Consider the following 23346-nt stretch of genomic DNA (forward strand, 5'->3'; position numbering starts at 1 on the left):
AATGCGCAACTGCATCCAACTTGGGCCTAACTATAACGACACCACTGCCTGAAAGGAAGGTTTACCTTGGTAGCGCCTATTCAAATACATGCGGATTACGACGCCATTTTTGTCAGGCATCCTCTGCACTGATTTTTGTTAATTCAGTTGCTCTTAAACGAAAAAGTTTGAACATACTGACTGTATGGTGCAGCTATTTCACTTGAGTCCATTTTTTCGTTTGTTTGTTGAAAATTGCAAAACTTGGAGTATCTGAAGCAGCAAGTTCACCGCTCCATAACTTGTAACAATGTAAAGCGAGCAAAAGCATCACACATTGCTCTCAAATGTACCAATGATTTGAGTGTAGATATATTGCTAAACCCTTCCAAATACCGTATTTACTTGAATGTAACGCAAGCTTTTTTTCCAGATTTTTGCGACCCAAAGTTGACCCTTGCGTTAGAATCGAATACCGAAGTAACTATTTTTTCTTCCAGGATGCACTTCTCGCGTTACAATCGTGGTCGCGTTATACAATTGAGTAAATATGGCAATGCAAGAATTTAGTTTTCTAGAATCGTATATAAACCTGTTCACCGAAGATGCCGAGATAGATGCAGTTTACAGAATGGCAATAGTACATGAATAAACTTTTCTAAAACGCATTCGAAGTAAAGAAAAGTTTTGTAAGAACTGCAAGGTTGTAAAAAGTACACATCCTGCTTCCTATGCTCAGTATAACTTAGCTTTGTCTTTAAAAATAAAAAAAAAAGGTTTCATTCAAGTCTGTTTGGAAGTTGTTGAAAGAGAACATTTGTGCGTTCCACGCATATTTGAACAGGAAAATTAGAGGTCACGAACAAATTCGTTCACATTGACTTACAGATGCAACAGTAAATAGCAGAGCTGATGTGTGCTCCTTGTGAGAAAGCTCCTTGCGAGAAAACTGATAATAATGCAAGGTAGGTGCTTGGGGTGCAGCATCATAAAGTTAGTTGCTTGACACAGCATGACTCTGGATTGACAGCAGTCTTTTTCTTCTTTACAGAAAATGACTTCAGAGTGCATATGTGGTATAGCCAGTAATTTTCCTGGCCCAGTGCAGTATGATTGGGCTGTTAAAGTTCCTTTTGCTTTCCGTTAGCTTGGAGTCAGTCTCCACGGTAACCGTTACATCAGTCACATGGTGCCCCACCTGGGACGGAATTTCTTGATTGCGAATGCCTTATTTGCACTAAATGCAAACTGCAGCTAATCACGCTCATGAAGTATGATCGTGATTTGGGCTCAGTTGAGATCGAAAGTGGCCATGAGACAGCTTCATCGCTCTCGCGTAATAGTCGTGGCTATGACATCGAACAGAACCCAGCTTTGCTGTGGCACCAACCTTGGGCTGAAAGGGATATCCATGAAATGCAATTCCTTATCGCTACTATTAAATCGTGACTGCTTTGGAATGTGGCTGCCTGAAGCAAATGCAGAGGTTACACAAGGTGGTGTAGCCTGTAGACAAAAACTGCAGACAGACTGGAGGAATCCACAACGGCTACTGCAGTAAAAGGCAGCAACAAAGGCGTTTCGAGACACAAAGCACACCAGATACAGTGTAGCAAAATACACTAGCTTTATTGGTCGCCACACTTATTAAACAAGAGAGACAAATGCATCTGTCCAGCAGGCTTCGTGTGTGGCGGAGAAAAGTAATGTACAAGAGTATGCAGCCATTATGCACAAAGAATAATGCACTGCGATGATGCAGACTTGTTTTGGTGCTGGAAAGTTGCAGGCGGCGGGTACCCCCCCAAACAGAAGAGAGAAAAAAAAAGGTCTCCACAGATGTATGCCAGTCTGAGCAACTAACACGTAAAGGAACAGCAAAGCTGTCAACCTTCGTTCTCACAAAATTTGGAAGTACATATTAGGAGTCTGGCTGATGGCTTCCCCATAGAAGGCTGCATTGCAGCAGAAGTGTGGTGGCATTCACCACCACAGCCATTACAAACACCTAGCTGACCTCCAATGTCGATCTGGTGAAATGTGGCATCAGAAACAAGAACTGCAGATTACGGCTTGTAATAAACCGCAGAAAAAAGTTGCTGCATATTCGAATGAGGCACATGCAGGCAACGTTTGTTTTATGATCACTGATGACTGCAATTCGAGGCACAAATTTAAAATTCTGGCAGTTGTTTGATCAATATTTGATACTGAGCACACTGCCACATGCCAGCCAACATTACTGCATAGAAACTGCTGCGGAACTCCCCTTAACAGCTTTACTGTCAAAATAAAGAAACTGCACATCTTGCACGAGATCGCAGCCAGCATCTCATAGTGATACACACAGTACTAAAGCTGACTGAAGCTACAGCTGGGTCAAAAGAAGCCCTGGTGAATTTCATTTATGGAAATTTCACTTATCACAACTGTAGCATGAAAGCCAGGCACACACTACATAGAGGGCAAGCCGTCAGCAAGGTGTGCGAAGTTTCAACAAATCTTCACCGCTGTTCTCTCAAAACTCTCATTTTCATTTATGTACAGTGCATACTAAGAGAGCACTTGCACAGAGAGAGGGCGGCACACGAATGCAGTGCCGACACACAGCTAGAAGGTTTACTGGCGCTGCATGCAACTTCCTCGCTGAATGAACTTTACTATGACCTTTGCTGCCCTCAAACTGTTGCAGATATTTTATACAGGCTCTAGTCTTTACACTTGATGCACAAATCTTATAGTCAGCACAGTTTACTGGCAGACTTTCATTTGTAACTTGCATTTTGGACCACTTCCCCCTTAGTTCTGTCATCCAGCCTTGTTGCCATCTAAATGATACAGCTTGTCCATTAAAGCTCGACTATGTCAAGTTTTGTTCACCTTCATTTCTTTTCTTTCGTAACTGCACAGGTATTTATATTATGTGTAGTGCTAGCAAACTTTTTAGTTGAGAGTTGGCACTGCGTGTGTACCACACCACCTGTAATTTATGTCTCAACCTCACATGCCCCGATGTTAAGATATGCATCACAAACTACCCAAATCCTCCCGCTTGGCAAGCTTGTTTTCAGCTTCTGGCTCTTTGTTAACCTGTGGCCGAAACTGCCACTACACACACAAACTTGCTTTGAAAATCACTTACTACTTCCCCTTTCAAGAAACCTATCACAAGTTTAGAAGAAAGCACAGTAGAAAAAAGAACACTACACGCAGTCATAGCTTTCTGAACATGAATGTTATGAGCCACAACAGTGCGAAAAACATATACACAGCCATCAGACCTTGTGCAGTACCACACAAAGGTATGTTACCAGTTCGAAACAAAGTAATTGTTAACAAACCACTTTCCAAACATCACATCATATCAGTAGAGAACCGTGTTCTCCGGCTGGAAAATATACTACATTAGAGTAGACCTTCGTTAATTGCTTTCGTTAATTACTTTCGCTAACTGGGACCAAAGTTTTCACAACTTTCTGCAAACAGAACCACGAAAGCAAGCTCTGAAGTACTTTTCCCAAAGGAGGGACACTGAAGTACATTCTTGCAATGCCTATCTTCTATCCAAAAGCCATCTCTAACAAGCAGCGACTGAGACTCTTCGTGCACAACTGTATGCTATTCGGCCATGGATTGGAGCACTAAGAGCTGCGAGTTCTTTTTCTAAAAGAAATACGTCACAGGCACCTTGAAGCTGAAAAGAGCAAGGCCTAGCCCTTCCAACAGTGGTCAACCGTGTCCCATACCACAAGACAAACTAAGTGATACGTTCACTTCTTCACACCTAACATATCTAACAACTTTTAGAGGGCGTACGACAGATAGTGCTGCACCTCTTGACATCCTTCCTGGCGAATGGAACTCCCGCTAAATGAAACACACACTTCTGTTTCCTAGAAGTTCCCTTTCACGAGGTTCTACTGTACACAAGTAAGAAAACTGGCTTGTGTACAGTAGAATGAATGGCTTCCACAGAATCAAAATGCTGAGTTTGTTTCCAAACCCGTAGATTGACAGCCCAAGAAATCTGCTTATACAACGGCTGTCAGAGTGCGTTGGTCTCTTCTAGCTGACGATAAACAGTGTACTATGCTTGATGGAATGACTAACCGTGTTATGAGGCATTTATTGCGCAAAGGAGGGTAAAAAAAAAGAAATATTAGTGTTCCATTAGGCGTAACACTACTGCAAGGCCACAGTGCTTGCCGAGTTATTTGACGGTAAATAGGCAAACATGTTTTATATATACAAGGGCCTCAATAGTGCCAGCGCGACCTGACGGACAAGTATAGTGCAGTAGTGTTGCAAGGCAAAGATATACAACTATCTGAATGTTTGGCTTGTATAGCACTGGTCGTGTGCCACCATCAAGCTGAGAAGCCGTAAATATACCCACGTTTATTGACTGACTTACCCCTTCCCCATTCCTTGAGCATGGTTTAAAGACGAAAACTTCAACAAAATAATTTAACAAAAGCGACAAAACCTACGACTAAACCGAAAATACTGCAGCTTTCATTCTGAACTGTACCGACTGGCAAATAGTGAGAACAAAAAGTGCTGAGAGCATAATTAAAAGAAGCTTTTAACAGAGTAGAAATAACAAAACAAAAGAATTGTTGTAACAGTTATTTTTTTTCCCACTTCAAATCAAAATGTGTCGTATCAATGCATTAGGCGTGAAATCCTGAAAGTCTAAAGTGGGACAGCAACGAAATAAACCGCAAATAACAGAAATTGACTAGGTAACATGCCACTGCTACTTTCGGTCTCCAAAGCCACACTAACATCTTTCCTGCTAGAAACATGGTGTGTAATGAGAACAAAAATAATAGCACGTACCAGCAAAAAGGGCCCTTGGTAAGGCAGTGTCTAACCAACAGAGCTAACACTTAAAGCGAGACACTCAACAGATAAGCTTACAAAGCCGGTTTCTCGCTTGTCATGTTCGGGCAGAAGTGAGGATTAGAAATTTCATTGCTCAATAAACATTTCATCGAGAGAATGCGGAGGGCCATCCGCAGCAGCTAAAAATCTTCACTCTTCCGACCTCTTTCCGCAGTACAAGTCAGCAAAAGGCAACGTAGCTGTCCGCTTTCATTTCGTAAGTTTCATTTTCATGTGGAGGTTGGCGGAAGGACGCAGCGGCTGCTCATTTCTTGTACTGCGGAGCAAGAGCGTGCTTCAAGCTACCGTTCGTGCCCGTAAATTTCGGCACCTGCCTCGTCTCGAATGAATTTCTCGCGTCTTGCACTGTAGGGATGGTGCTGGGTGCGTGGCTTCGTGGCTGTCAGGTGTGCGTCCTTCACCAATGCCGGCCCAGCCACATGAGTCCCTTGAGGAGGAAGTAGAGCACGCCGACCGAGTAGAGGACAATCTCCCGCTGCTGTCGCTGCTGGTTTTCCTGCTCGATGATGATGAGGCGTCGACTCACGTTGCGAATCTGCTTCCTCAACGCCAGCACCTCGTCTTCGACACACAGCGGACCTGGCGGGGTCGTTGGCACCGACCTGTGGAAAAATATGACTTTTTTCAAACCTTACTTTTTCTGTAATTTCTCGTTATGCAAACACAGATAGCTGTGTTACGAATAAATTGTTGTTAATAAAACATGGCAAGCTCCTTTTTTACAAATAAGGTTGTGCAATGAACAAGGCCTGTTATTGTTGTCACACCTGAAATGAAATATTAGCCGATTTGAAGACGGTACCTTTGATTTTGTTATTCAGTATTGTGTGTGCAGTGAACAACACTCAGCGCCACCTTAAGAATTCAGTACAAGCCTCAAAATAGGACTGGCTTGGTGCTCCACCTCTGTGTTCTTAAATATACCAAGTTCCTGAAAGATCGTTGAACGAAACAAATTTGCATCCATCCTGATGTCATGGCAATGAGCAAACATAATTGGCTGGTCAAAATAACCAAATTGTCACTGAGTTGGATAGCAATGTAATTGCCAATACACACTTAGACATTTAATGACAATAATCAAAACAATGAAATCACAGTTCACTGCAAAGTGAGCCCTTTCAGTTACATCAATCTTGACAACACCAAATGCACCCGCTGCCTTCTGGCCATCTACATCCTATCGACATAGCTACAGAACCATTCTTACTTGTTGGCCTTGACTCGCTAGGCCCTTTTCCTATGTCCACCTTGGGAACTAAATGGGTTGCAGTCGCGACATGCTTTACCATCACTCGGGCACTGCCAGCTAGTTGTTCCACTGACGCCGCTGATCATCTCTAGCACTACGTCACACTCCATCGTGGTGCCCCTCGGCAGCTGCTTACCGATCGAGGGAGGTACTTCCTGTTGCATATAGAGGATGACATCCTCTGTGTCTGCTCCGCTGAGCACAAGCTTACCACCGCTTATCATCCACAGATGAATGGATTGACCTAACGTCTGAACCAAACGCTGATTCAGATGCTCTCAACGTACATTTCACCCGATCACCGTGACTGGGACAGTGCACTCCCATTTGTCACCTTTGCATATAAGTCTGCACGACATGACACCGCTGGTTATTCACCGTTTTATTTTCTATTTGGTGGACATCCTGCGTCACCCGTTTGACGCACTCCTTCCTTTGGCCACACCCTTGTCTAGTGAATATGTCAGCGACACCTTTGCTTGAGCCCATGCAGCCCGTCAGCTTGCCCATGCTCGACTATCCTCATTGCGACAATACCAAAAAGATCGCTATGCCAGTTGGCATAGAAGCATGCACTTCCCACCAGCCTCTCTGGTCCTCCTCTGGGTGCCACGCCACCACATCGGATTATCAGAGAAGCCTCTCTCCCATTACACCAGGGCCTAAAAAGTATTATGCCAACTCTGTGACGTCAATTATGAGAACACACCCCTGGACAACTGAATAAATAACTTAATCATTCAAAGTTAAATACTGGTGTTTTATGTGCCAGAACCACGACATGATTACGAGACACGGTATAGTGGGGAGATTAATTCTGACCACTTATGGTTCTTTAACATGCATCTAAACCTAAGTTAATGGGTGTCCCTGCATTAAAGTCCCCATCTAAATGCAGCCGCCTTGGTTGAAAATCGAAACCGCCTCTTCAAGCACGACAGTGCAACATCTTACCTGCGAGGCTGCTACAGTGCGGATTGAATCACCTCCGATTCCAATGCTCAAGCAGCAGTTTACAACTGTTAGTGTGATGGGTGCATCTCAATCTCTTTTCAGCCTTAGGAAACAACTACCAGCTTTTTCATGCTTTACAAACGCATCAAGGGCTCTTGAAGTAGCAGAGTTTTTGTTCGAGCTACTCAGACACACTGGTATAGTAGTAAGGTGTGAAAAAACGAAGATTAAGAAACACACGTTCTGCGACATGCAGTTCTTTGTCTCCAATTGTTCCTGCCTCAGTGGCTACACCTTTTGAAATAGCCCTTCAGAAGATACACCTGAAGTTACTAAAGGCGTACAGACACATATTTTGATAGTTGCAGAAACTCTGCCACGTGATTCTCACATGTAAAAGGATGACACTCGGCATTCAGGAAGGCTGGCACTTGAGATGCCATGCTTGTCGTCACCGACATTATTACCATGACGTTGTGACAGTAAGCAAACTGTGCTGACGTCGGTTGGTTAGCAGTAAGGCTGGCTCTAAGAACATTGTTCATTGAAAGATTAGTCAGAGCACGGTGCACGTTTGTTCTGGTTCCAACGGTGTAGTAGAGTGAGTTGAAGTGTCATGAAGTCGGTCATGGAGCATGCATCTCCTGGATACTAAAAGTGAAACTACTTCACAAGTGCAGTTGAATCTCGTTACAATGAAGTAGCGTGAGGACCATAAATTAGATAGTTATATCTGATATTCGTTGTAACAGTACATAAATATCAGCTCTAACAAATCGGCAATCTGGCATAAAAATCCTGGATACAAGAACGCATTATTTTAGGCCTCAAACCCACTATAAACAAGGCATTCCTTAACTGTCTCGTTGTGGCATTTCAAACTAACTAGACCGGAACACGAGAAGGTGAAATGACAACAGATCAAAGTTCGCTTGACAAAACAGGCCTGCGTCCACATTTATCTGAAGAAGGATGTTATCTTTGTAAAGTGGCATTTCACAGCACTGCACGGAATGAAGGTGTCCACAGTGCCCTTGCACGAAGGGGCCTTTTCTACATCAGCAGTTCTGGTTATCAGCAGTTCTTCCAAGCAGCTTTTTTAACCACATTTTTATATAAATTTTTATTCTCAATGTGTATCTATTAAAAAAAAAAGTGAATGTTAAAGTGAATTGTTTTTTAATACTTATTTTGATTTTTGCACTACCTTTCGAGTTTTGAGCCTCGCGTGAACCAAATATTTCTTCGTTACAGCCAATATCGCAGCACCTCTTGCGTTTTCGGTTTTGTTATAAAAAGAATAAATGCCACTGAAATGGAGCGTGACAAACCAAAGTGGGTATTTAGTTCACTATATTCGATGATTTGCTATATCAGAGTGCTTCTAAGGCTTGCTAGTGTTTCTTTTTTTATTATCATTTTTTATTCCCCTTGACCTTGACTTTGGTTTGATACCTATTGTCCTGTCAATACTCCTTCAATTTTAAACCAGAATTCGAGACCTATTTGAGGCATGATGCCAAGCGTAGAAAAAAAAGCAAATTAGGAGAGGAGCAAGATTACAGATTATTAGATTCGTAATAAAGAGCGGGTTCTTTCTAGGATAATCAAATGGTTACATAACTAGCAACACAATTTGGATGACAGTAATAATTAACACGTTTGCTGCGGCACCCTTTCTTGAGGGCTCACTTTACGTGTGGTGTGACCGACCAGTGGGCGATTCGGCATATATTTCAGGTGTGCCGTGACCCACCGGTGGGTCACACGCTGTTGCCTGTTTCCTTCGCTCCAAAGAGATGGCGCTGTTACCTTCGTAGCTGGCGTTTCGCGCATTTATTTGAAAGATAAAGAACTCTTTTTCGCCTTTTTCGCGTAAAGCTATGCTGAAATTCAATGTGGCTGGCACCAGAAAACACAAACACACGCTTGTTTCTTCTGCGTTGTGCTTTCTTTTGAGTCCGTAAAAGGCATGACGATCCATTAGTCGCGCTGAAATGTTTGGGAGCAGCATGAAGAACACATGTACTTATTCAATAGAAACGTAACAAACAAATCGCTGTAAAATGGTGGCAAGCAGCACAACAGAAAATAGGCCATCACTCCGCTCCTTAAAAAGAACAGCGCAACAGAGTTCTTGAGCATGGGTCGCCGGTGGGTCACACCGCAGGCAGCATCAAAACATATTCACTGAGTGTGTCGTGGGTCACGGCATCTAACACCAGAAAAGTATTCTTCTGGCTATTTATAACCTCTTGTAAAAGAATCGTGCCTCTGCGTTCAAGTGTGATGACGTTATCGCATCAGAAAGCAGATGCATGTTCGTAACATCGTGGCTGTGTAGGAGGAGCACAGGCAGTGACCCACCGGTGACCCACAACGCAGTGAACATGTTAAAGAATTTGTTAACAAATGTGGATCTGCCATCTGCATTGGTAACATAAATTTAGCTCACTATAACACGACAGTTTCTGGCAGTTGTGCAAAAGAGACATAAATCTGCGCATAAAACTAAGACTGACAAGATCTGAAGAATACTGGGAGTGTAATGATGGAGAACAACAACAACCACAACAGCTACAACAACAAGCAATACTGTTCTGATGGGTATGCCATGCTATAAAATAGCAGCATCTCACAGGTTGTCTTGCAATTTTAATTTCTTTTAAAGGGACTGACAACAGATTTTTCTCGAACCAGTTTTTTATGGCGCAACAAAAAGCTCCCCCTCAGTAGTGGTCAAACCTACAGCTGTTGATTTCAAATGCGCATGGACAATTTGTAAGAATTTTTCTACCTGAGAAGCCACTAAAAGGTTCGAGTGCCTCCTCCCGCAACGCTGAGACTTGATAGCAATTCCAATAGCCCTCCTCGCACACTGTTTAAGCATAGACCGCTTATAACGTAAGTCGCCGGAGTCGCGAATATCCGCACTATAAGCGGTACCGCACTATAACCAAAACAACATTTTTGAAAGGTTGCACGTGTACAAAACATGACCAACAGGCAGGCGCGCGATTCCGACTATCGCGGCATGCGACTGGGGCGTAAGTTTGCATCTGCTTACATTTGAAAATGTTGAACTGTTAGCGTCCGCGGACCTGCGGTGCCGACATAACGAACGCGGAAAAAATGCGCCGTCACGGGAAGTTGCCGCGGTAACACACTGCGCGTCCGCGATGTCGAAAACGGTGGCGACCACATACCACCACTCGAGTGTTTCACACGCACGCCCGCGTTTTCGTAAAAGATGTAAGACACCCCTTCTAAATGCAACAATTGCAAAATGTTTCATTGACTCGGCACCAAACCGCAACCTCTGTAGTCCGCGGCCGCCGACATGGCAGCTAGCGCTCATTAGGCCTAGCGTGCGCGTTGCAACTTGGCATGCCACCGCGAGAAGCTTGCCCTAGGCAACACGGAGATCGGGAGTAGAAGAGATCGCACTCGCGAGCTAAACCGAGGGCATCACGCGTGAAACGAAGTTTCGGTTCGCGATCGGGAGAACAGCCGCGGCTAAAGTCCCTAGATATTTCCCTGTAAAAGGGAAAAATCTAGGGACTTTAGCCGCGGCAACTATCCTGAAAAAGTCCTTCAAACTTGTCCTGAAAAAGTCTTTCAAGCTTGTAAGTCCGCCTGTTGGTGGCAAAGGCGAAAGCTCAATCGCGTTTCAAAGCATTGTTACTTGCGGGGGAATCGAGGTTGCACGCGCGATATCTGCGCTCTACGACGAACCAACGACGAAGCGCGCATGTCAAGCGGCCGAAGGGGGCAAAGGCTTCTCCGTCGGCCGCGCAACCGCGCAACCGCTCCCCCTCCTCACACCACGCACCTGCGCCGGGCTGCTGTCCCCCACAGCCATCCCTTTTTTTTTTCTCCCCCCGCTCCTTGTTCGTTCGTTCCGCGTCCCCTCCTCCTTTGTAATGCCGTCGCCGCTCTCTCCCCCGCCGGCGCATCTCCGCTGAGAAGCACGCTCGCACCCTCGCATCTCTGAGAATGTTCCGGCAGCCGCATTATAACCGGTCTTTCATCTCGGGGGTCTGCACAATAAGCGGTATGCGTATACATGGAGTTCTATGGGAGAGTAAACGGGAGTCAGAAAAAACCGCATTATAGCCGGTACTGCACTGTAAGCGGTTACGTTATAAGTGGTCTGAGCTTATAGGGAACCCAAGCTCAAGTTTGCGGCGCGACGACAGCGCCGCGCCAGCCGCGCGGCGGCTCTGTCGGACAACACTGAACCGTCGCGCGGCCGACTCAGCCCCTCTCACGGTAGCGGTAGCGCACGTGCGCTCGCGTTCTTCTCTCGGTGCGGGTAACTGTGGGGCCGTCAGCTCGGCACGTTGAACCGAGAGGCTTGCTGTGCGAAGCTGCGCATTTCCACGATGGCAGAAGCGACCCCGCGGAAGCGCAAGCGTGGTCCGAAGTATTGCGGTTTAGTGGCCAGCCACAACAGTGCAGACAAGGCACACGATTCACGTGTTAAACTGTATCGGTTCCCGGGCGTGTCGCACGAGAAATAAAGGCGGCAAGCGTGGATAGCTGACAGCGCTGTCTCGCCTTCTATTTTGGCTGTCTGAGTTCATCGCTTTCGTTCGTTCCGACTACCTCAATCGGTAAGTAACGGGGCGCATGCACGCAGCGACTACAGTAATGATTACTCGCTGTCTTCTCGCATTGTTAAAGTCCAGTTACGGTTGTAGGTGAAGCAACTTTGTGTTTTGATTCCCCGTGCTCGTGAGACCTACCCGTCGTTGTTGAACGTTCACATTCGCGTTATACCATTAGCGTTGCGCGGTTGGTTGAATTCAACTGAACTCCGCACATTGTCAGACGTTCGGCGCCTGCATTTCACGCGTCGGGAAGGCTGCTTTATCACGCCGGAACGGACGTCTGTGCATTTTCAGCAAGCTTTGACATCGTTCTGCAGGTTTGCTTTGTTTTTGTCACTTTATTGGGGTGATATATATTTAAGCCGCTAAATATAACTGGCACTTCATACATGCTTTGCAATTGCAACCTTGAATTAACCACCTTCTGACTTTGTGCGATTTTCTAGCCGCGTTCACGCAACAGGTTTTATACGCCTGTCAAGTCGGTATCATAAAAAGAGACTGCAGGCATGACGCGAGAGCCGAAAAACCGAGGCGAGCAGTTCATCTTGCTTCAGAGTGGTTAAAGCTCAGCTAGCTGCCTCGCGTCTTAATCGGCGGGTGATTCTCCAGCGGCACGGAGGACTTGACTCTAACCTTCTCAGGAAGCAGTGCCATGGCCGTATAATCTTTTTTTCGCACGCCGCAAACGTTTGTTCACGAAAGTACACGGCTGCTACTGTAACCATGCCATATCAAAACAACAATCATATGATTCGTAGTCCACGCCGCAGGACATCGATAGCGTGTACGGCTTCATTTCGGAGTGCATGTGGACCATTATTCATCTTTAACGTGACAGAATGAGACTTACCTCGAGGTATACGTCCTACACGGTGTAATCGCGACTTGGGAAATGCATTTCGCTTTGAGTCGGGCGTGGTTGTCGTCGATCGTCTGCTCTTCACCGTCAACGTGATTGACGAGCTTTCCTCATTTTATCAAGTTCGCTTTGCGGAAGTGCCAGTCAAGCTTGAAGATCCTTTTGAAGCCGCACTGCACGCGGTACATTGTGAGACGCCGCAAGTGCACCGCGAGAGCTCTGCACGTGCACGGAAGCGAGCGGCAACGCGGTGGCGAGAAGGGAAAGCGCTCGCTGATCACGCCCCAGTTTCTCTTTTTCCGCCAGAGATGGCGCTGCCTGTCAAGAGCAGCAGCGCCGCTAAGCGTTGCTTGGGAAGCCTATTATGCTCAACGTTCTACTTTCAGAGGAGTGTAACTGCGGTTAGCCACATTCATTTTGCCATTTTCAACCATTTTTTTTCATATAAAAAGGCGGTACAATAAGTTTTCAGAACGCTTGTCTTCACATGAAATCCCTTTACCGCATCGCAGGCCAGGTGCTTGTGGTACTTTTCCAACTTGCCTACAGGTGCCGCTAGTCCCTAAGCTAACTTTCATGCTGCCCGCAGCTTCTGTGATTGGCGCCGCTGCTGGAGCTAAATCGCGGAGGCATGAGCATCGGATCACAGGTCAAGCAAAGGCAGCGCCACTGCTCTGCCCACTACAAACGAAGGTATACAGGCACATTTTAGTTAGAAAAGATTATAATAAAAAAGTGTACTGTAATTCAACACTGATATAGAAACCATTAACCACGTGCACGAATAAAAGGTTACGTGATCGTCATCATCTGCATCTTTGCTTTTTTTTTGCCACGCGAGGCGCCAGAAGTGACTTTAGTGAAGAAATCAAAATATAAATATGTTTCTAATGCGCAAAACAGGGCTCGTTTTAGCCAATACGATATACAATATTTCCATTAGTGGGGTTGTCTAAATTCGAATTCTGAGCGGTTGTCTGTCCCTTTTTGGGAAATTTTTATTAGAAAAAAAGTTATGATAAACTTCCCTCAAAAGCAAAGCACGACCAGAAAATGGGCCAATGACAACACATGGATGTGGAATTTTCAGTCTTAATTGCTGCTAGAATGAGTTCTGTGATCCAACAATGCCAATGAAGCACTACACATTAACAAACTAGTGAAACGAGAGTGTGCGGGAGCCAAACCTTTTTCGGCCATCTATGCTAATGTCAAAAGATGGTGTCTCAAACGAGGTGAAAACGTGTTTCCAGATCCCGCTATTGAACCTTGGCGCTCAGAATATGCGAAAGCATCGCTTTTGAGGCTGGTGGCTGTTACTTGGAGGAAATCGTTTCTGGGATGCAAGTTTGCGCACTTCCTAGGCCAACGTCAAAACGATATTTTCTCCGCAAGAATTGAACACAAATGTACAACTAGCGTTTTATGCTGTCTTACAGTGCATTGCAATGATCTTATTATGAATAGCTGAGTAGTAGTGACAACTATATATACTCATGAGGAATCACTATGCCATCAGGCTAGTATAAGAATGTCCCACTGACATAAACCAGCTTGGCAATGATGATGATGACCTTTAAACTGTTTCTTGTTTCGGAATACCGGCTACGTGAACATGCCTTGAATATACTATGTATACTGATTATCCTTGTCTGTGCAGCTATTACATATGCGCTAAAGCCAGTAAACAAAACGCAATTAGGCAAAATTGAGTAAATTGTTGGTGACCTTCGTAGTCCCAGATGTTTTCCGTTGCTATGAATCTTGGAAGCCAGCAAGAACCATCATTTTGGCTTCTCCAATACCTCGTCAACCTCATTATTTACAGCAGGCAGTCATCACTGCTACAAAAAGCTATGAACATCTCTTGTCCCTGTTAAGATTCTCACGTGTGGGTGGGGTGGTGGAAGCACGCATTGCATCTTTTTCTGGGCATAGCACTTCGCTGTGCTCTAAAAATGACTCTTACTAAACATTCTTGGAAACTCCACTATGTACACGCAGGAATCGAATGTGGCATAAAAGGTGTGACAGTCACTTGCGTTGCGCTCGCTTACCCGCTGTTGTTGAAGAGACTGATCTCTTGTCTCTGTTAAGATTTTCCCGTGTGGGTGGGGTGGTGGAAGCACGCATTGCATCTTTTTCTGGGCATAGCACTTCGCTGTGCTCTAAAAATGACTCTTACTAAACATTCTTGGAAACTCCACTATGTACACGCAGGAATCGAATGTGGCATAAAAGGTGTGACAGTCACTTGCGTTGCGCTCGCTTACCTGCTGTTGTTGAAGAGACTGATCTCTTGTCTCTGTTAAGATTTTCCCGTGTGGGTGGGGTGGTGGAAGCACGCATTGCATCTTTTGCTGGGCATAGCACTTCGCTGTGCTCTAAAAATGACTCTTACTAAACATTCTTGGAAACTCCACTATGTACACGCAGGAATCGAATGTGGCATAAAAGGTGTGACAGTCACTTGCGTTGCGCTCGCTTACCCGCTGTTGTTGAAGAGACTGATCTCTTGTCTCTGTTAAGATTTTCCCGTGTGGGTGGGGTGGTGGAAGCGCGCATTGCATCTTTTTCTGGGCATAGCACTTCGCTGTGCTCTAAAAATGACTCTTACTAAACATTCTTGGAAACTCCACTATGTACACGCAGGAATCGAATGTGGCATAAAAGGTGTGACAGTCACTTGCGTTGCGCTCGCTTACCCGCTGTTGTTGAAGAGACTGATCTCTTGTCTCTGTTAAGATTTTCCCGTGTGGGTGGGGTGGTGGAAGCACGCATTGCATCTTTTTCTGGGCATAGCACTTCGCTGTGCTCTGAAAATGACTCTTACTAAACATTCTTGGAAACTCCACTATGTACACGCAGGAATCGAATGTGGCATAAAAGGTGTGACAGTCACTTGCGTTGCGCTCGCTTACCCGCTGTTGTTGAAGAGACTGATCTCTTGTCTCTGTTAAGATTTTCCCGTGTGGGTGGGGTGGTGGAAGCAGGCATTGCATCTTTTGCTGGGCATAGCGCTTCGTTGTGCTCTAAAAATGACTCTTACTAAACATTCTTGGAAACTCCACTATGTACACGCAGGAATCGAATGTGGCATAAAAGGTGTGACAGTCACTTGCGTTGCGCTCGCTTACCCGCTGTTGTTGAAGAGACTGATGTCGCCGTTGTGCAGCTTGCTCAGGGTCGTCTTGCGGCGCACCCTGAGTGAGGACTTGGCGCTGTCCCCGGCCTCGTCCTCTGCGTCAACGGCCGGGTAGGCGTGCATGTCGAGGGTCAAGGTGCGTGGCGGCGTAGACAGCAGGATGGGCTCTGGCTGTGGCTCCATCGATTTCTCAAGCCGCATCTCTGGCAATGGATCCCTGCCCTCAATGTGCTGGTTGCCCCCTGTTGTGAGGAATAATCGGAAAAAAAAATCAAAGCCAGTTTCACCACCAAGTGAAAGTTGTACAAACTGCAGAGAATTGATTCACCTTTGTTTCTGTTGCGTTTATCTTGTGTTTATATGCTCTTTTCTGTTCTTTTCTTGGATTATCTGATATGTTTTGCGATTATCTGTTTTCTGGTCTCCTTTCTACTGTTTGCCGCTCTGAGCATGGTGCGTCTAACTTCCGGCACTGGCGTTTCATTTCCACTTCTCTCTTCCATAGATCTGTGTCTAACTCCTGACACTGGCGTTTCACTGTCTCTTTGCTGGCTCGGACAGATGAATTAGCCCTTCGGCAACGATGCTGGTGTTCACAGGCAAGTACATGCTGGTGTTCCAAACGTGCAACCTGCTTGGCTTATGTGTATCAAACGCGGGACCTGCGTGATGCCAATGCGAGACATGAGGCGACAACAGGGCGGTCCCTTAAACTGCTCTGCAGTTAAAAGAAGGAGGGGTTGATTACATACACATGGTATCATGCCTTGGATTATTATAACCTGTGAACTGTTTCTCCAGATCGATACTACTTTGGTGTTGAAAAACTGGTGGGTTTTACGTGCGAGAGCCATAATACAATTATGAGGCATGCCATAGTCCAGTGCCAGTTATCTTTAGAGATGTATTATGCTTGATTTTATGCTACTCTTACCACACGCTCCTCATGGCCGGCTGGTTTTGTTGGCAAAGTGGACAGACCAATGCTCTGACCACTGGCCAAGTGCAAAAAATTTGAAAAGGCATTAGTGGCAGAAAGGGTACTGCTACAACATACCAGATTAAAGGGGTGCTGCACACTAAATTACTCATGCTTTTATCGACCATTTTCTTGCTTTGGATCTTGATGGATGCTGTGGCACCAGTGAAAGCGGCTTTGAACAAAACGTTTAGTATGTTAATATGTTTCTAAAGTGAGTTGTCATGCCGAATGCAGTGCAGCACATCAACAATTTCTGCTGCCGGAAGCGAGGTACATGTTGGGCACATGTCGGCCGTTTTTATTGGGTGGAAATAAAGAAAATATTGAGCATGCTTGCGATGCACTTAGTGTGAGGACCTTACAAATTGTAATGTGTTTAATACTCTTAGAGCTATGAAAAAGACGCCAATTTGAGCATCACAATTCCAATTTCTGTACAAATGACACAGATGGCACTGTCGAACGGTCTACCCAAAGCGCAGCCTTCATCAATACATCGTACTTTGCATTTCTGCATAAGGGCAAAACCATTCATTCCTGTGTGGCAAAACATAATTTCCTGGCACTCATTGTTTCTGACGCGTTCTGACCCCCCATTTGTCAGTATAGAGTCGTTTGTGAACTTGCGTGGCACCGAAGCCGTCGAAAGGTGCAGTGAGCGCTTTTTGCAGGAAGGCCATCATGTGCTGCAGGGTTCCGGTATGGCGAAATGTAAGCTGTGTTTTGATTGGAACCAGACTTACACGTCTCTGGGTTAATGAAATACGAAAAGGTATGCCAAAATCTGTCGTCTGCTTTTATTTTCAATTTGTAAGTTCAATAACTCTTGTTTGCATGTGTCTATCTCCAAAATTCTTCCTGCATTCATCCAAGGACAATACAAGGAAGGCCTAGCAATGTAAAATTCGGCGGTTAAAATTTTGCCACAGTACTGTTCGGGTTATTTAACCTCCCAGGTGGTCGATATTATACTGGGGTTTCTCACTACTGCATAGCTAGTGCTAACATTTGGAGTAAGCTATCGTGGAAGTATCATATAAACTGCATTACTTCAAAAGCTAGTTGCATGCTACAGCATTTGTGCAGGAACATTTCCTTAACTTCTGTTTCACAAAAAATCGCCAGGCCTATGCAAAACACGCAGCACAGTCACAGTGAAAGCTGGAAGAGCGTCCTTTCCAGAGCCCGCTGTAGACTCTTGGGCCAACTAATACGAGTACACATGCAAGTTACCCAGTATGCCAGAAACCACCATAACTTTCATGAAGTAGGGAAGCACTCGTCATTCTGCAAATAAGCGAGGTACCCGCTACGCACCTGTAAGGCATTATGGGCACTTTGTTCGTGCTATGGCTGATGACGAAGAATTACAGACACTGGTGGCAGCGGCGGACAACCACCCCACTGCCGTTGTGATCAGATAACAGCTTTCGCTGTAAAACAATTAAAGAACTACAATGCACAAGCAGTCTTCAGACGCCAAGTACAGTACTATAGTTGTCACTCATAACAGGCCCTGGTGACACCAGATAAGTGAATAAGAAGACACCCAAAGTCATGCTGCATGCTACACCTCACATATGGCCTGCCCAACCCAAGTGGAATGGAAACTCAACCCTCCCATGCACACCACTTAATTCAAAGCTTCTTGCCTCACTCACAACCCCATCAAATACCCATTTTTCTGAAATCTGATGTCTACATTGCAAGAAAAACTGCATTTGCTGCCCATTTTTCTGTTTGGCTGTTTTTCCTCCCACATCAATACCATAAACCTTCTTTGGCATGCCAAAGCATTGGCGATTTTGCAAGTGCCATCCACTGCTTGAGTGAATGAAATGAGGGGAATTGAAGGACTTGTTTTTCTTTCTTATACACATCCTTACTGAAAACCAACTGACAATGAAGCCGAGGAACATACAGGGGATGTTATTTGTAGTAATTATGATATAAATGTGAAGACATTAATGTGGGCAAAAAGACAGCTTGCCGCCGGAAGGGACTGAAGCTGCAATGTTTGAATAACGCGAACAATGCTCTACCAATTGAGCCACAGCGGCGGTCGTCCTCCCGTACACTTCATCGAGTACCAAGGTGACACATCTAACTTCAGCGTGCTTATTATGAAATTGTCTATGTAGTTAACGCTACCTACCTCGCACGAGGATCCGGTCTGGCACGTGCATGGCCAGCGCCTGCTCCTCGTTGATTTTGTCCCTCCCGAGCAGCGTATCAATGTCCTTCTCACTGTCGTCCCGTTCAAAGACACTAATACGATGTGGGACACGCATCTTGTTACTAATTTCTGCTGTGAAGTCCGGATCGTAGAAGGCGTCGTAGTCCCCCGAGAACCGATGGACTGGGCTCGGGTTGCTCGACATGGCTGCGAAGACGAGGACAATGTTTGGATTTGACAACTATAAAGCACATTGTAACACTGAGTGTCAATGTAAATGGTTGTGCTTGGTGGATGCAAAATGAATTTACTCAAAGTACCTAGAGGACAAACATGTTCTCCTACGGTGCTGAAACAGGATACCATGTGTAGCACTGGCTTAGAGTAACAGCCGTACACAAGTGGTTAAAATAACCAATTCCGACTTACCAAATGCCGTGTAGTACCAAATAGTTGAAATTGACAGCTTAAAGGACTACAAATTTTTGCTGCTGAGCTTGCAGTAATGGGCTATGTATATATATATATATATATATATATATATATATATATATATATATATATATATATATATATATGGGGCACTGTGACAGGAAAGGGAATGTAAAAGAGGCTATGCACGGAGATCATGGAGCTCAACTAAGAAGCACATGCGGTAGGTATAGTTGAACATTCCCATAATGAATGATTGGATATGACAAAGCAACTCTACAATTTTGTAGGCTATTTTAACATGTAGTGTAACAAAAGACAAAGTGAGATCAAACACAATACTGGCTACAGCAAAGGCAATCCTTTTCTCGCAGATAAAGATATTCTTTCTGATACTAGAGTTGTGAAACACCCAGTGAGAGGTAGTTGAAGCAGCCTGTTCTGGATGCGTGCATAAATTTTGGTAATAAACTTGGCTTGGCTGGCTCACAGCCACCAATAACACGTGCAAACCCGGTGTGATCACGACGATCACACAACTGCTTGTTAACAATGATACGAAGGGCAAGTTTGCAATTAGACACTGTTCACGTTCTACACATCTGTACGAAGGGCCGTCAGACCTCTGCTATCAATGTGTGGTCTATCACTGGCCTGATGAAATCATTATCTTTCCACTTCCTTTGAACTTATTTTAACAGGCATGCTTATAATGAAGGCACTGTGGTCTAGAGCCAGATGCAGTTCTGTTGTAACAACATTAGACTGCATTACTCTGGAGTAACTGTTTGACCCCCTAAACACCACATGTGTCAACTGTATGATGAGTAATAGAGAATAAGCGATGGCATGCTGTCTGCACTGTCCTCAATGTTTCAATGCACAGTGAAACGCTTAACACACAAAGAGCATGGATTGACAAGAAAACTTGCTCAGTAGCTGGTGGTACTAAAGTGAACCAAAAGGTGATACTTTGCGGAGGAGTTTACAAGAAGCACAGGACGCACACTAAGCTAATCACTCAAGTAAAGGATGAACTGCCTTCCATTTGCAACAGCTGTAATTGAATCCAATGTAACCTATCTGGTCCAGCAGTAATGTTGTATTGTTGTTGTATAAAGAGCTTTTGGACAAATCACGACTTTGAAACGATCAAGCACCCTAATGCATTCAAGCAAATGGACACATTGATAGTTTGCTTGCTAATGTAGATATAACGCACTGTTAATAGACATTACATTAAAGTGGAGTTGGGTGAAAAATAAATGAAATTTAAATTTAAAAAATATTTATGCCCGGCCTGCACCACCTCAGTATCGCAGGCCTTCTGCTAACAGACATGAAGAAGTAGAGTTATCATTCCGAAATTCTTTGAAGTCTCTGATATCTGAAAGACAGCAGGCTTTAGTGTTTTGTTGTACCACGTCCACACTTACTTAGCTCTGTTCAAGACCATTGGTGCGCCTAGGTAAATCTGATGAAATACTTTACTCAACACAGGTTTAATGAATCACAATGTGAAGCAACAAAAGGTCTGCTGGCCACAAGCTTATACAAGTGGTGTTTTCTTTGTTCTGCAAACCATCCACAGATAATTTTACACAAATGTGATAGAGATAATTGACTAAATAAAGGACACTTTTCTTTTGTCTTACATACTGCCTAGTTAAGCAAGACAAAGGAGTATCATGTATCAAAACCAATTTCACTTATTGCTATACAAAGGACACCAAATGCAGGCTTTATGCGGAACTCATGGCTAGAAGTGGTGGTAGAGTCAAGGACATGATAAAGGGACATGGCGATAAGAGAATGAGTGATAAACCTAAATTCCACACTATTTACTGTAGCTTCAGGAAAACCAGGCAATAACGCAAGTTTACTGTGATGGCAGTTGCAGAGACAAGCTATGCAGAGACAAGTATGCCATACGGCATAACCAACATTGTTCAGTTGCTACAATACACACAAAAATTGACACAAAGGCAGTTAAGCCTCTACTGCATTGTACGAGAGTGTATGGGAATAACAGTGAACACGATCATGCCTCCCAGGCACACATGCCCGAGCAATGGCTGGCATTGTTGCATAACCCCCCCTCTCCGCTATCACAAATGCACAGCTGCAATCGCAGCTGTTCTCTTTTGTGAGTAGTCCGTTGTTTCCGTTGAGCTTGGTGTTCCAAGTAGACGAATGGTTTGTCTACTGGAAAGGATTTTTTTTTTTTTAGAAACCCATGTGGGTTTGTACTGTAGTTCTGTGCTGAAAGAGGGTGACAGCTTTTCCTTTTACCTTTCAGGGACTTAATTTCCGCAGGATGAAAGGGTCATACCTGCTTAATATTAACACCTGATGTGAGCTCAACACCTCAAGTTTTGATCCTAAGAGAGTGTAACTTTTTAAATACTCATTCTCCTGATCACCCAGATATGACAGCAGTATGCCTACACTATTTACTGATTTGCCATATTTACGCGCTTGTCTCAAATAAATGAAAGCTTTCATTAGGTTAATGACCCCCAAAAGTGCTTCTTCTAAAATCTTAAAGAGGCAGATACCAGAGTGCACAGTTACCCCCAAGCAATTCTTCTAAATGGATTGATGGGTAAAAAATTAAGGGACAAAACTTACAGTAATTATTCCCTGTTTGTGTCATATTTTGTTGCTGACTGCTATGCGAATCCGTGTTTTGTATTTCAAAAAAAGGAAAAAAAAAGAAGCACAACTACGGCTGTAGGACTATGTAAGCTACAAATCTAACGCAAGATGTGACAGACGTTCAACGTGCAGCTTTCCATACACACATATGAAAACAAACATCCTACTCGGATGAGTGGCTTCGCATGTATATGAGTTCACTCAGCCCTATGGCTTGAAACGCACGCATGCAAAGCGTGTTGCGCACTCACTCATTACGCACAAGGTTGACGCTGGCGTAGGGTCGGCAGTTCTCATAACAAAACAAGCGTTTCTGTTTTCTTTTCTGAAAATATTTAGCCGACTGTTGCTCGCAAGAGGCGTGTGACTTAGGTCTGGACAGCTAGTCAAGCGACCTACGCGAAGCTTTCGCGCGCTGGTCACAATGAAGCATCAAAGGTCACGCCGTTCCTTGATCTCAGCTGACGCATAGCGACCGATAAGGCTGCACGGTGTGGTTTGCCAAACTGAAATACACAAGTTCTCAATTAATCTGTCATTTAATATGCAACCGAAGACGCGTAACATCGACGGTACCGACTGGTACAGTTTGATCACGTTCTTATGTCGAAACACCGGATCAAATCTTGCTTGGCAGGCAAGCAGGCATTGGAATTTAAGATTAACTCACAACACAGCTTGAACGAAACACGATTTCGAGTGCCCTCGCACGTAGTGGGCACGTGATCGAGTACGATCTCGGAAAAGAAATGGATGTACGGCCTTTCACGAAGGGCAAGTAACACACGCGTGATCAATGAAGAGCTGGGCAACGGGCTTTCAATTTCGAAAAGGGCGAGAGACGACCGCTGAACGGTCTTCACTGAGTCGCGGCTTCACGTAGCGAGCTTTAGACAGTGCTACTTGACGTGAAAAAGTCATCGACGAAATGCTCAAGATATTAATCATCCTTAAGGAGACAACTGTTAACGTAGAAGAGTGTCTCACCTTGTGCCCGGTCCGCTGGATCACATCCGAACCACAAACCTACGGCAAAAAAACAAGAAACGAAAAGTAACTTGGATTGGCCTCAATGTGGCTGCTTTCAAAAATGGCGTCCAACTCAAGCCATTCCGCAAAAGTAACAAAATTATATAAACAAGAAATGGTTAAGAGCTGCTGGATAATTCACGTGTTTATACGAACATTTTTCAGGTTCTGATTTGTACGATAGAGTTAAACACCTTATTTCATCAAGGGTTATATTTATTTGAGCCAACCTTGAAGCACTGAATGAGAAGGGTGCTCTTTCTGTGGCCTCCGAGATTGGCTTTGACAACGCGTGTTGCCGGAGCCAATCGCGGAGTCCACGCCCTTGCTCTGCTAGTTCGTAAATCAGCTGAGTG

General features: G+C 44.7%; 2 protein-coding genes across 3 annotated transcripts in view; one reads left to right on the forward strand and one right to left on the reverse strand.

Moving 5' to 3' along the window:
* Positions 1–23346, forward strand: part of LOC119383109 (pyrroline-5-carboxylate reductase 3) — a 600945-nt gene that overhangs the window by 245326 nt on the left and 332273 nt on the right. The gene's annotated exons all lie outside the window — the stretch shown is intronic.
* Positions 1583–23008, reverse strand: LOC119383114 (transport and Golgi organization protein 11). 2 transcript variants are annotated; one of them, XM_037651118.2, is made up of 4 exons: positions 22949–23008; positions 18851–19078; positions 15706–15955; positions 1583–5489 (listed from the first exon to the last, which is right to left on the reverse strand). In XM_037651118.2, exons 2-4 carry the CDS (start codon positions 19074–19076, stop codon positions 5285–5287), a joined length of 681 nt encoding a protein of 226 aa, XP_037507046.1. In that variant the 5' UTR covers positions 19077–19078; positions 22949–23008; the 3' UTR covers positions 1583–5284. The 2 variants fall into 2 exon arrangements, with proteins under 2 accessions (XP_037507046.1, XP_037507045.1); XM_037651117.1 differs by lacking the exon at positions 22949–23008 and adding an exon at positions 21935–21974.

The sequence above is a fragment of the Rhipicephalus sanguineus genome, chromosome 2 (assembly GCF_013339695.2).
Source record: "Rhipicephalus sanguineus isolate Rsan-2018 chromosome 2, BIME_Rsan_1.4, whole genome shotgun sequence".
In the NCBI taxonomy this organism is placed as follows: domain Eukaryota; kingdom Metazoa; phylum Arthropoda; class Arachnida; order Ixodida; family Ixodidae; genus Rhipicephalus; species Rhipicephalus sanguineus.

Excerpts from the sequence above, each read along its gene's own strand:
- LOC119383114 (XM_037651117.1), bottom strand. The coding sequence starts at position 21,959 with ATGACACAAACAGGGAATAATTACT. Across the intron at positions 15,956-18,850 it reads AGACCGGATCCTCGTGCGAG|GGGGCAACCAGCACATTGAG; the intron begins GTAGGTAGCGTT and ends TCCTCACAACAG. Across the intron at positions 5,490-15,705 it reads AGTCTCTTCAACAACAGCGG|GTCGGTGCCAACGACCCCGC; the intron begins GTAAGCGAGCGC and ends ATTTTTCCACAG.